The 13,402-nt window shown below is 38.4% G+C and overlaps 1 protein-coding gene across 1 annotated transcript; it reads right to left on the bottom strand.

Annotated features, from left to right (window-relative positions):
- Positions 1 to 4,379: 4,379 nt before the first annotated feature.
- On the bottom strand, positions 4,380 to 12,516 carry LOC131879399 (homeobox protein Hox-B4-like). Its single transcript, XM_059225716.1, has 2 exons — positions 11,399 to 12,516; positions 4,380 to 7,079 (listed from the first exon to the last, which is right to left on the bottom strand). The coding sequence occupies exons 1-2, from the start codon at positions 12,018 to 12,020 to the stop codon at positions 6,445 to 6,447; spliced, it is 1,257 nt and encodes a 418-aa protein (XP_059081699.1). The 5' UTR covers positions 12,021 to 12,516; the 3' UTR covers positions 4,380 to 6,444.
- Positions 12,517 to 13,402: the final 886 nt, after the last annotated feature.

Here is a 13,402-nt window from a genome sequence, read left to right as displayed (position 1 = left end):
AGCAATAAAATAGCTGACTAGAGAGTGATGTCACAGTAAGTTTGACTAGGATTGGTTCAGTGCGCATGAAAAAAGTGAAGAGGGAAATTGCAGATAGTACATAAACAGGTGGGTAGAGGTAAATGATGAAAATCTTGGTTATTGCAGTAGAGTGGGTGGGTCAGATTGAACAGATCTTTTGTCAGCTCCCGTCGTTGATGGCATTAGACCGGGAGCCGGACAATGGTGCATGACCGCCAATACTCCGAAGGGATTCAGTTGTCACAAAAGGTGAGCACTACGCCACACGTCCTCCATTAACAAAATGATGGGATTCTCAAATGCCTTTTTTTAAGCTTCTAAGCATCGCTTCGTAGACTGACTTCACAAAGGAAATTATTGACCTTTCAAATCAATTTACCTCGTTATTCCTATAATTGGCTTTTTTATTGTCTTGGATTGGTGCCGAATTTGATGACCCTTTTCCCGTTTACTCACACTTCCTGCATCATCTTGATAATTTCATCTTATTTCTTCCCATTTTTGTGCTATTGTGCATTGCTTGAAGTGTTGCAAGAAATGATTGGTAATGGCGATAGAACCACGGTTAATATCAGCTTGGATTTTGTGCTCTTGATCAGTCTGGAGCTTTGGAGCCAGCCATCGAATAAATATTCGCTTATAACATTTCCAGACTTTTCAACTATGACGAGGAAACAGTTAAAACTTTTACGTACATCGTTAACTCCCTTACGCCTACTAGACGCCCGTTTGAACAAAATAGGGCATTCATTGTTTGAGCAGAAACTGTCGATAGGTTGCGTTACCAGGCTTAATTAACTTGCGCAAAAATTCAACCAATTAAACGCTTCATTCTTCATAACCAGGGGTCGGAAAGATATTTCTTTTTATGTTGAATTAAGTTCTCAACTGTTTTGGTCGTTTTTGGGCAAACATCTATTTCATAACTTTGAACCATAAAATAACCTAAAGCCAAGGATTTTTGGGGCGATTGAAGGGCTTTGGTCAAGTTTAAGGAAAATTTAAGAGGAATACAGGGTGGGTGTAAAAAGATTCGGGGCAATGTTTGTCCCCACTTAAAAATTTGTTTGACATGAAACCTCAAGCTTTCAATAAGAGGAATTGTTGAGTACATACAGTAGTGTCATACGCCTATGGTAGTGTCATACCGCAAATGATCTAATTTTAAGCTAAAGGCGAATCCTTTTGCAACAGACAACATATCAGACCAAGGGCAAAGATCTGAAATTGCAATGAGCTGAAAAGGAAAGAAGCCCGTGAAAAATATTAATCAAGCAATTTCTACCTTGAATAGCACTTTAACACTTGGATATCCAAAGAAAAAAAAACTATTTTCACCATCTTTTTAACCTATCTTTACGTTTTCAGAACTTATTATGACTGATCACAAGCTATTTTTCCGACTCCTATTCATAACTTTCATAACTGGACTCAGAGAAAAAACAATCAATTTTAAGTAAAAAAAGCAAAAGCTCAAGCTTTTCCTAAAATTGCAACTAGAGTCTCAATACCTTACACACAAAAGAGCAAATAAGAAAATATTTGCATTTAAGCCAAGGTCTTGCCCTGAGAGATAATTGAAATAAAGCACCCAGAGGAACCAAATTTGATCTAGAGACCTGCATGGTTTAGGGTATTAATTTGAGGATTGAGCCAGCTTTCAGGGCTTTTTATTTCAAAGATTTTGAAATAATGAAATATATTGAAACCGTTGGTAATTGCTTCAAACTTTTGCAAAATTAGTTTTATGTTTTTGCTTTATGTGTCTTTTTTCTTTTTTATCCTATAGGTAGGCTCGCATCTTTGCGTTGGATATTTTTTTCCGCTAAAAAAATATTCCGTCCCTAAGCTTAACAAAAAGTGATTTAAATCTTAAACCATCAGAGTGCAAAATCTTTGTTGTTGTGAACTTTATTCTGGGACAAGTAGAGCTAACTGAGCAGATTGTTCCACATCGATGCCTACTTTGCATGAGTTATTTGTAAAATATAGCGAAAACATCTTAAATACAATTTATTTGTGTTTAATTTCACGCAAGGCCAATGGCTTTTTTTCGTTCACATAATGTCACAATGAGCTTATCTTGTTAAGAGGCAGCTCTCAATTATAATTTCGCGTTTATCTATGACGCCCGTCCACATATATGTGTGTCCTAGAAAGCTTACATACGCCTAAATAGTGCATGGAGTCCGCCATGCATTCACATGCACACTGATGCATTCGTTCAAGCACAGACTTTTAATGAATATTGGTCTGAGAGCATATTGACGGGGAATATTTGATCCTCAATTTTCCAAGAGAAGACCAACATCAACAAAACAATGTCTTGATTTGGGGGTAAAGAATGCACTCGTCTCGAAAAGTAAATATTTTTTCTTACTACAATGGTCATGCATTGTAAAAAATATAATTTGTTATTTCATCTACATATTAGATTCATTTACTTTTGTTTTGATAATTTTGAAAGGTCTGTGATCCAATTGATCCATGATTGATCCAAATATGATCCAACGAAATAATTTCATGTTTTTTTCAATTGTAAACAATAAAAAAAACCATTAAAACTTGAAGATCTGGCCAACCTAGGCAAACCCTTAAGGATGAATGGTTTTGGTGATGGCAACTTTTCTGTTACAAAAGAAAAAAGCTGGGACTTGCCTAATGAAGCACAATTTGTCAAATATATCTGCACTCTTTTACTTGCCGTGACTTCCTAAGACTATATATGACAAATGCAACAAATTTTTTGAGCATATAATGGCGACATGAATCAACATCAAGGTTAATCCGGTGTAAAAATTGAATTCGTATATTCACTCCATGCAGTCATAATGCTTTCCGTTTTAAAACTTTTTTGGATTTATGAATTTGGTCATCTAACATTACTGAACAACATAACTCTTTTCAAAGTTGCCAAAAAGTGATCCATTTAAGAATTTCGGGGCTATATTTGACAAGTGTTTGATGTACTTGCCCATCTATATTTTTCCTTTTTGAGCTGAAGTGTGACGTCACAGCTAGGTTTAGCTGACAAACGAGTACTTTTTATCTTGTCCACTCCATGTCTTGTCATGCTATCGGCTCTTTTCGTTTTGTATGGAGGAAACCCATCCATGAGGAAACCAAAAGGAAAAATCGCCGTTCTTTGTATCTTGTATGTTCACGGAACCTCGATTCAACAGTGACCGAAAGAGAAAGAAGAAGTGTTTTCAATTCTACTCACCAGGGTGAGCTTCAAATTCACCAATTATTTGAAACAAACTAGATGTACTTGTATTGCGCAATGAGACAAACATTTTTCAATAAAGAGTATAGAAAGCCTTTTAGTAACATTTCTTTTATGCCAGATAACTTTTTAACAATATGGATTAAGGTTTAGCTAACGACCTTATTTTCGAATATTTATGCCATAATAATTTCAAAATCTCACTCCTCGAGTTAAACTTGACGATCCGTTACCCATTTTTTTACTTCAGATTATAATTTTTTTCAATATCTGTAAATTAGGTTGACGTAAGAATTCAAAATATAAATGAAACAACTTGAGCTGAGAACGGGCCCTCAATCTCCAACAAATGACAACGATAAAAACTGTATCATCTTCATGTATCATGAAAGCTTGTTTAAAGAAATGTATATCCAATGAGACTTGCTTCTCGCAATAAAGAGTTTTTTTTTTAAACAACTATGTTTACGTAATTGCTTCAAGTTGAATGCATCCCTAAATATGTTCTTGTGCTTAACACGAGAAAGGACCACAAAATTGGTCACACACAAAGGTCAATTTGCAACATTAGCTTTTTGCAGAAAAAATATTGAATGTCTTTGACTTTTCCAATGCCTTCTTGTGACTTGCAACTTTTACGGTTTTCTTAACAATTTCTATTTTTTTTCCTGCAATTTATTTACAATGGCCGCTTTATTTGATGAAATTATGATTAAATTACATCTTTTCATGTCAATGATTCGAAGCATAAACCAAAATTTCAATTGAGAAGCTAGAAAAGTAAGTAACAAATGTCATCCCTTAATCCTACATATCAACTATATCTGTTGCAATAAAAAAATAAAAAAATGGCTTTGGTGCATGTTTTCCAAATATTCTTTTACATCATTAGTCGAAAAGGGTTGTTTTTGTAAAAGCGTTGAAGCATTTCAATCACTAATGTCCTGTCTGTTTTGAAATGCCTCAGTAATAATTTAAAAGTACTGGTCCAGTTCGACAAACTTCATCCGTGTTTTACAACGCTTACTTTAAAAAAGCTTTTATAGCCCTCCTGAGCTCTTCAAAGCCTCGACTTAGGGAGGGCTTTTCAGCACATTAGCATGATCGATCAACTGATATGAGTAACACTGAATGATGAATGCCATTTTTTTATTCACTTTTCGCATATATTCATGAATATGGCCACAAAACATTACATTGGTTTAATAATTGAATTGGACAGAAACAAACAAAGAGCGGCAATGAAACCCGATAAGAATATTTTGATTTTATTTATAGTAATTCGGTCATAAAAGCTCCATGCCGGCTGTACGATGATGGCTTAGTTCCTCTTGAAGTCAGTGTTCAAATCGAGGTATTAGCTGGACCCACGGTGATTTGACTCAAATCACAACGAAAATGGTGCGACGGCTTTGACAATATGAAACTATTGTGGGAATGCAAACAGGTCAGCATTACGGCCCACCATAAAAAGGGAAGAGGTTTGCTGGATAGAGAATAGCAGGAAAAGAAAAGGAACCAAATTGTGAAGAAATACAACAGGAGCAATAAAACCAAGGTGCAGTACCAGTGTTGAAAAAGTAATTGGCATTTTATGTATGAGTTTGTGGGTAGATGGGTCATTAAGCCGCCGTCGCCCGCTTTTACAAGGTCGTAGTCGTCGTCGTCGTCGTCATAGTGGTGGTCATCATTTTCGTTTGATGTTGGTTTCAGTTTTAAGGGGAGCTCACTGCATCTTCGATACAGACATCAGTTATACCCGTTTGGTAGGAAGTGGTTGACAATCAGATTAACAAAGGCTTTGGGGAAAATAATAAAATAATCATATAATTAAAATGATAATCATCATCATCAAATAAATATGACAATAATGAAAAGAAGAAGTAAAGCAACAAAAAGTGTGGAAGAAATTTTGATGACGGGAGAAGGAGGGGGAGAATCAAGTTTGTGGATAAGGGAGGGTAGCATCAGAAATAGTGAGGATAATGATAATGGTAACAACAATAGTCAAAATGATAAAGAAGAAAAACAAGTACATTTTTGGGCAGCAATTTCATGGATAAAAAGGCTAATGAAAAAGGGTGTTCGAATTGATGAATTGACCAAATCAAGGAGCTCTTTTGCCAACGTCCATGTTCCCTGGGTAATTGGTTTCAGTTTTTCATCCCCCTCTTGATTAGATTCCCGTATCTTCTTTGTCACACTCACTCATAAGATCGACCTTAAGCCAAATGAATCTTTACTCTGTGCCCAAAACAATCCCCCATGTAAAGAATTTCCTATTTGAGACGGGTCCGTCAGGAGGGCATTGTCGTAACCAAGTGGTAGCCTTGAATGTTTTGCTTAATGCCAAAGCCAGAAGAGCAGGCTAGCGATAATAACGAGGATAATGATAATGAACACTTTTGCCCCATCTGTCGTCCTGTCAAGTGGTACAGCGCTGGGCTGTTTCTGATCACTATGCCCATCATGAATTTCAGATGATTTTGGTGGAGAATGGTTGAACGTAGTTTTATATTGCCTATTGGTTTTGGCTTTGAAATTACTTCCCCCGGACAAATTGATAGTTAAATTTTTGAAGGAATATTATTGCCACCAATAAATGACTGAATGAATGCCTAACTATTAATAATAAACGGGGCAACTTTGACAAAGAGAGCCTAATTGACTGATCAAAATGGAGTGATCATGACATCTCATTATAACTTGGCTTGATGAAGTAAACCAAGTATAATGTTTTAAAACTTTGGGCAATAAAAGTCATGCACTTTTAGGACGATACAATTTTGGGCAGCCGTACTTCAATCAAGCAATATGAGACACTGTTTTCATTCGACATAACTAACCTCTGCCTGGTCGCTGTGGTTCCCGTATCTGTTTGACTTCCTGGTTCAACCGATCAAAAGCGAGTGTGACAGAGCTATTCAAGAGGGATGGGGTGGGGCCGACGAGGGGGGGAGCATGAAAATGGAGCTGTTGGTTGGGCTTACAGAGGCAACAATCAGTTAAATGAGTGTTTTTGACAATTGAGAAAAGTAACCTACTAGAGCATTTGCTCGCTTGCTTGTAGAGAGATGTACGTTGCCGTTGCTTTTCTTCTTATTTTTTTCTTTTTCCTCTCCTCCGTCTTTTTTCTTCTTCTTCTTGTTGTTCTTTTTCTTCTTCTTTGTTAATCATCATCATCATTATCATCATCATTAGAGCGAAGTGAGGCCATAGGGCTGTTCTTGTTTAAGAGGTGGATTATTTCCAGGAGGTAGACAGTTGTTTTGAGCGCTATGCGATGAAGGAACTTGGTTACTGGTGTAGCTCGATTGGGATAGATTTGGACTGGAGGACGAGGCTATGGAAGCTGAGGCTCCCACCCCCATATCACTAGATGAAGAATGTTGTTGTTGTGGGTGGTGGTGATGGTGCTGCTGCTGCTGTTGTTGATGAGGCGGAGATTGAAGCTGTCCACTCGCAGGGTTGGTGCCACTTATTGAAATATTTGAAGTAGTTCGGTTGTTTTGATTGCTAGTTGAGGATGACGAGGATGACGAGGCAGAGGTTTTGGGATTGATGTGGGTGGTCACCCCAGCTGGATTTGTTTTCCGTCTCACATTCTTGGTATTCGGCAATTTGTTGTCTTTTTTGTACTTCATTCTTCTATTTTGGAACCAAATTTTGATTTGTCGTTCTGACAGACAAAGGGCATGTGCGATTTCAATCCTTCTTCGACGAGTAAGATATCGATTGAAATGGAATTCCTTTTCTAGTTCCAGAATTTGGTGGCGAGTGTATGCTGTCCGTTGCCTCTTTGGCTCCATACCAGGCTGGAAAGCACCATTACCTGAAACAAAAGGAAGGCAAAATCAGTCAAGTGCAAATTACAATCCATAAAATGATTCAGCAACTATTCCCCATGGTATAGATGTGATAAACATCCAATGATTGGCCATCCTTCGTGCCTCTCGATTAAAGATTGACCAAGGGTTCTTAAGAAAACAGATAACTTGGGAGCGCAGATTTTGAAAGGTGTCGCATAATTTGACCAAAAGCCCAATTCCAGCAAACTTATAACAATTTCTACGTATGACGAGATTTCCTTTTTAATTTTACTTCTAAACAACTTGAGGAACAAAATACATGAAAAAAATGTAAATGTATCCTTCAAAAGTAAAGGAGAAACACTATCGTTAAAGATTGTAGATATTTTTCTGGGTTGGATTTTCTGACCACTGATGCCCCAATGCATGAAATCTTTGGAAGCAAAATGTTCTCTTCAGATAATTTTTCATTACTTTTTCTCTTTTTTTTGATTGAAGGGATGAATACACACAAATATCTTTTGAAGCTTGTCTCTTTATTTGGACTTCTGATATCGATATGACGACGGGTGATAACGCTACATAACTTGTTTCATTTGAAGTAGAATTAACTTTCAGGTACATGGAAGCCTTCACTAGGAAAAATGAAGTGGCAACTGACGTTTCGACTCACGGGCTTCGGCATCATTTCTTTTGTCTTTTATAACTACAAAAGAATTATAGAACTCAGGTTCTAGACTTTGCTCGATAGGCAAGAAGACAAGTGGGACAAAAGTAAAGTTTTGAGGATTTTTACTGCTCTAGCTGAGAATATACGCATGTGATCTTATAAATTCTTCAAGGTTTTTATGGGAGGTTGGAAACTGGAGTTGCCCTCACACAGGAAAATTAAAGTCCTTAACAGATCAAGCACTAACGTGCAAAATCAAGGCCAAGCTTTGACGTAGCCCTAGTTTTACTTCACAGTGTGCAGAGTTGCATTTTGAGTTGTACTGAAGTGCTTTTGACGTGGGGTCAATAATAATAGATAAAATTTAAGATGATATTGGCAAGCATCCTTCCTAACTCGAAAAAAGTCGAAATAAATTGTTTAATTAGATGACAAATTCATGGCTCTGATTTTATTTTTGACAGAAGGCAAGGTCGTTTTGAATCTTTTTTTTTGCACTGAAAACTCAACAAATTGGGCAATATCTTACTTTTGGTTCTCCAATTTACTCGGTAACAGTAACTAATTGCCTTTTAGTGGGAGCATGATGATTCACGACGTCAATCCCCACTTGTCTTCCCCAAAGAGTTCAATTCGTGACAATATTCATTGCCAAAGGTAATACATATATGATTTGAACGATCCAAGAGAAATGTTTTAGGACCCTAAATTTAAAGGAGGTGATTGCAGTGCAATTCATAAACGAAAAGTCGAGCAAAAGCTCGAGTGGCTACTCAAAACCACTTAAAATAGGCCTCAACAACTATAGCTAACCAACCAGTCACATGTATAATAGCTATACCATCTCAGCTATCTATAGCCTGCAATGGAATGATATCGATAAATATTTGTTCCTCGCAATAAGAAATAAGCAAATAAAGCAGTTGTTTTCTTCTACTTTATTATGATTCATTTGGTTCCATGATTACCTACCTTTTCCAAAAATGCTACGATGCAAATATTTCTATTAACTTGCAAAAGAAGACTTAAAGAAAGAAGAAATATGTATTTACCGACATCCGAGTGATCTGACCTCTTTTATCTCTTTGTCTTTGGGGAGTAATTTCTATCCATTGGGATACAAGTACCTAAAGTCTAGACTAATGGTACAAAAATAAGAACCTAGGAATCCTCGGTGGTTAGACAATTAGAGGGTTCAAATGATTTTTTCAATATATAATTTCAAGAATGATTTTTCTTAACATACCTTTTACTCATTACTGATTAGGGCTGGGACGAGTCCGGCACGAGTCGTTTGATTTTTTTGACTTTTGGCCGGACTCGAGAGAGGAAAAGTAAACTTTACTACAGTCAATTTTAGCAAGTCTTGCAAATTGATAGGAAAAAATGTATATTTTTTTTGGACGAGTCCGAGCTCGCCTATCGCTATTACTGATGATCAGAAGCCATTTTGAAGCTGAAATACTGAAAAGTGTTTTGAAATTATCTGTTTTTGACAAAATGTGAATGCAATGTTCTCTTTATCATTTTTCAAAGAAAATGTTAGTGGCAGAGTTATTAGCTTAACAAGGGCCAACAAATGAGGAAGTGCTCTTTATGATCAAAATCACGACTAAAAGGAACAAGTTTCTTTAAAACACGTTTTTTGTTGCCTCTTTTAGCTTGGGTGACTGGACACATCATCCAAAAATGCAAAAGATATCCGCGAGATGTTTTCTTCTCAAAATTGATTTAAATAAATCAAAATATTAGGCAAATTTAATGCCTTGAATGTGCTATAACAAAGTAAAGGGGCAATCAATCTTCTTCTAATTTTATGGCAAAAGCCCAACGGCACAAGGTACAAAATGGATGAAAAAGCACGGTCTTGAATATTACAAACTGTGTTTTAAAGATAAAATGCACTTTTCAAATGCAAATGAATTCGTCGTGTGCCACCAAAAATAAACTTGGTCCTTTTGGTCTCCTGATTTTCCGCTTATCCCTACCATGTCATGTACGTGACGAGCAGGTCTGCTCCAAGAGTGCAACGGATGAACTGATCAATAGCTTCTCTGGATTGGAAGTGGTCGATGATTTTAATGTGCCTATGCAGTATGAGACAGGGGCCTAACCAGAAGCGTACCATACATCATAATTGTTCCTCAGGACCAAAATAATCACGAGTTCCGAGTTATTTGATAAAAAGGCCTGACAATTAATATTCTTTAAGGTCATGAAGTATTACTACAGAGCTTTTTTATGCCACCAAATTCAAAAGTTGGTTGGGATACGAAAAAAAGACAATTGTGTTTTCGGCTTCTTTTAATGTGCATAAACTAGAAATATCCTATATAGCCTAGGCTTCTCGCGTAAGGCAGTTTTTGGTTATCTTGTCTTTCTTAGCGAAATGATCGTTCCCATTTTTATCGTTACAAGTACGGCCCAAAATGCAATTTTTGATTTGGAAAATGAATGTGAAGTAGTTGATTTAAAATTGAGACACAGCAACTGGGAATCAAAGAAAAAAAACGAACTTTTCAGGAAAATGCGAGGAAGCCACAGGCACAGCCAAAGATACCGGTTATGATTTCTTCTATGTGCCATGAACAAAATCGCAAGCACTTTTTACCAAGTGAGAAAATAACATAAAACAAAATTCAGTACAAAATTGCAACCCCCATTTTGGCGATTGAAGCCTTCAAATAAAAAACGATAGTTCCAAAGTATTAGCTGAAAACATGGTTGACACATTTTCACGTAGAACCGTGAATTTAACCTCCTTGTTTAGAAGTAAATTAACTAATCTCTTGTAAAGCAAATACCCAGAACTTAACTTTCGCTTGTAGCATTTCAACACTTTTGTCTCGTTTTTTTCTATCAAATATTATAAAATTGCATCTAACGAATGATATCAACAAAAAATCAACGAGATTTTAGTTGTAACCTCAACATTTGAGCTCCAAACGGTGCCAAGAAGGCGGAGAAACGTAATTTCGATTATTTTGCCGGCGCGAACTTTGATCAATCCTGTTCAGTCGTAATCGATTAGAAATTGGAATTGATTAGTCCCGAGAGTATCGTGATCACTTATTTGAGAATACCAAATCTTGTTAAACATTGTTTGTTCTCGCCGCCTTTTCCCACAATCACACCATTTCAATTTGCTTTATTCAAACATTTTTCGAATTGTCACAAGAAGAAATTATTTCAATGCGCTTTTTTCTCCTATCTGATTCATTGAAACGCCATTGGGTACGCTGTACTCCAGCTTGAGAATGTTAACGTAACTTCCGTCTGCTACATGTGTGCGATAATTTCATTTTGTAATAGATCGAAATCGGTATACTTACTGAAAACTGCTTAAAACGAACAACTAAAATTTAGCCAGTTTAGATAAGAAAGGGTGATTTTCAAGAACAAAAATATTTAGTCCTTGTGGATCTTGTTTAATTATGTATGTTTGTTGCTCAAATCTGTGCCGCAATTTCTTAGATTTCTTTCCTGTGATCGACATATTCTAGACCCAGAGGCATACAAATAGTTAATGATGTCCGACATCATTTAAACTGCTAGTCGGCCTAGTATTGATAGCTTCAAGTAACACCACTGGATAGAGGATTGTGAGAGACCAATCAGTTTAGTTTCATTATGACGGACTAATTGCTACTAATGTATTGGAAAAATTCCTACCTGCTCCGGCGACATGAATCTTCTTCATCCATGGATATACAACAGGTATTTGGCCGTTTCCTCCCCCCTCCCCCCCACAATCATCATCTGAGCAATCTGATGACATGCCCCCATCATGTCCAATGGGAGTTAACTGAGGTTGGGGGGTTGAGTTGTGTTGCGGCGATTGGTAAGATCCAAGCAGCTGTGGATGGTTATTTGAAGAACCCGTAGAGCCCGGGGGTTGCGGAGATGCGACTGGTGATCGGGTCATGCCCCCACCCCCTCCCGAGCCCCCCGATGCCAAACCAGAATTTGAGACCAGTGAGCTGGAACTAGAGAGATGGCCAGCGGCCATGTGCATGGCCTGCTGGTGAGGAGACATGCCGCATTGTTGGTAGTAACCCCCGTAACCCATGGCCGCAGCCTCTCTGGAGTAAGCAGCTGCCGCTGCATGTTGACTATTCACTCCGGGGTAATTGGGATATTGCACTCCGGCTACAGCTGCAGCTGCTGCGGCTTGATGCCCGTAGTAATCACTGGTGCTGTGATGGTGATGCACGTAACCAGCTTGTGAATAATCTTCACCAGTTAAGAACTTCGGGTCCACGTATGACCCACTGTTCATTAGAAAACTGGACATTTTCGGTGGTAAGCACTATAAACGTATTTGTATTTCAGATGTAGTAAAATTTATCGTTAGCTCAAACTTAACGCCTCACTTTTCTTTAACTCCACCTTTCATCTTATCACGTGACTTGCTTGCTCCAATCAGAGCTGAGATTGACTGAGAACGCATATGGCAATCGCATATCGCCAACACCGCCGTCACCACTCACTCACACGCACGCATGCACGCACGCACGCACCCACACACACATGCACACACAATGGCTTCGAACTGACTTGAACAGGCCTCCTCCACTCTTTTCTGCCGGCTCAGCCTCGAATTTCCGCCCGCAAGCCCTGGGCCGCCTCTTTGGTTTCTTTCGTAGCACTCCTGGCGGGCATTCACAGCACTATCGAATTCGACAGGGAGAGGTCATTTATCATTTTAGATTCACGGAACTAGGGAAGGAGCAAAAGACGGAATCTCCCCTGCTAGCAGCTCACTCCTCGAGTCTCGCTCGCGAAATGACAAGATCTGTCCGAGTAAGAAGCGCAACGCTGCCTGCCTCACTGACTCAAGCTCGGCTAACAAAGAACAAGCAGCCAACTCTCGCGCTCTCATATCCCTCTCCCCCCCTCATCCTTCCACCTCGCTTTTTAACCACACACTGCCNAGCCATCAGCACTCCATGTGGTTTATGGGAGTTTCTTTGTATGCCGTTTGGCCCCCCCATTGCTCCCCCCTCCCTCTCCATGGACAAACTAGAAGCCTGTAACAACGCTGGCTTCGATAGTAAATCGTTCGCTGGTTCGTTGATCGGTTCCCTCATCTTCAGACTACGGACGGACGTATTCGTGTATGTAGTGTACTGTACATACAATCCGCCATTGGGGCACATGCAATAGAGTGACTCCCTTTGTACACGCATGCATATTTTGGTTCTTGACTAACAATGCTGCAGTGTACTTACTTTGAGTCCGCTTAATTCATCTAAATGCACTATTCACCGGGTGACGATTAGAAAGAACGAAGAGTTCCAGACATAGACAAGACTCGTTTCTTTAACATCATCGACCACCAATCAAGTCTATTTGTCGAGGCCCGAAGCACAATCTGGCTCAATCATTCTTTTTTGATCACTTTTTTGATGCATTCAGATTGACTTACGATACAATAATGATGACGATATTTGGGATTGACAAGATCGCAATTCCAAAATGCAACTTTCGTCGGCAATATTTGTCTTTACTATTGGAAGAAAGTCTAATATCATAGAGAAATAAGGCACTGAATTTTTTGCAACTCTTGTCAAAGAAGCTCAAGGGGGAGAAAGCATCAACACTTATCTTTAAAGCGAAAGAAGATGTCAAAGTTGCTACTTCGACTAAACTGGAAAGTTGGACCAGTCATGCTCC

The sequence above is a fragment of the Tigriopus californicus genome, chromosome 1, assembly GCF_007210705.1.
Source record: "Tigriopus californicus strain San Diego chromosome 1, Tcal_SD_v2.1, whole genome shotgun sequence".
Classification (NCBI taxonomy): Eukaryota; Metazoa; Arthropoda; class Copepoda; order Harpacticoida; family Harpacticidae; genus Tigriopus; species Tigriopus californicus.
This window is presented reverse-complemented; position numbering and strand designations above follow the sequence as displayed.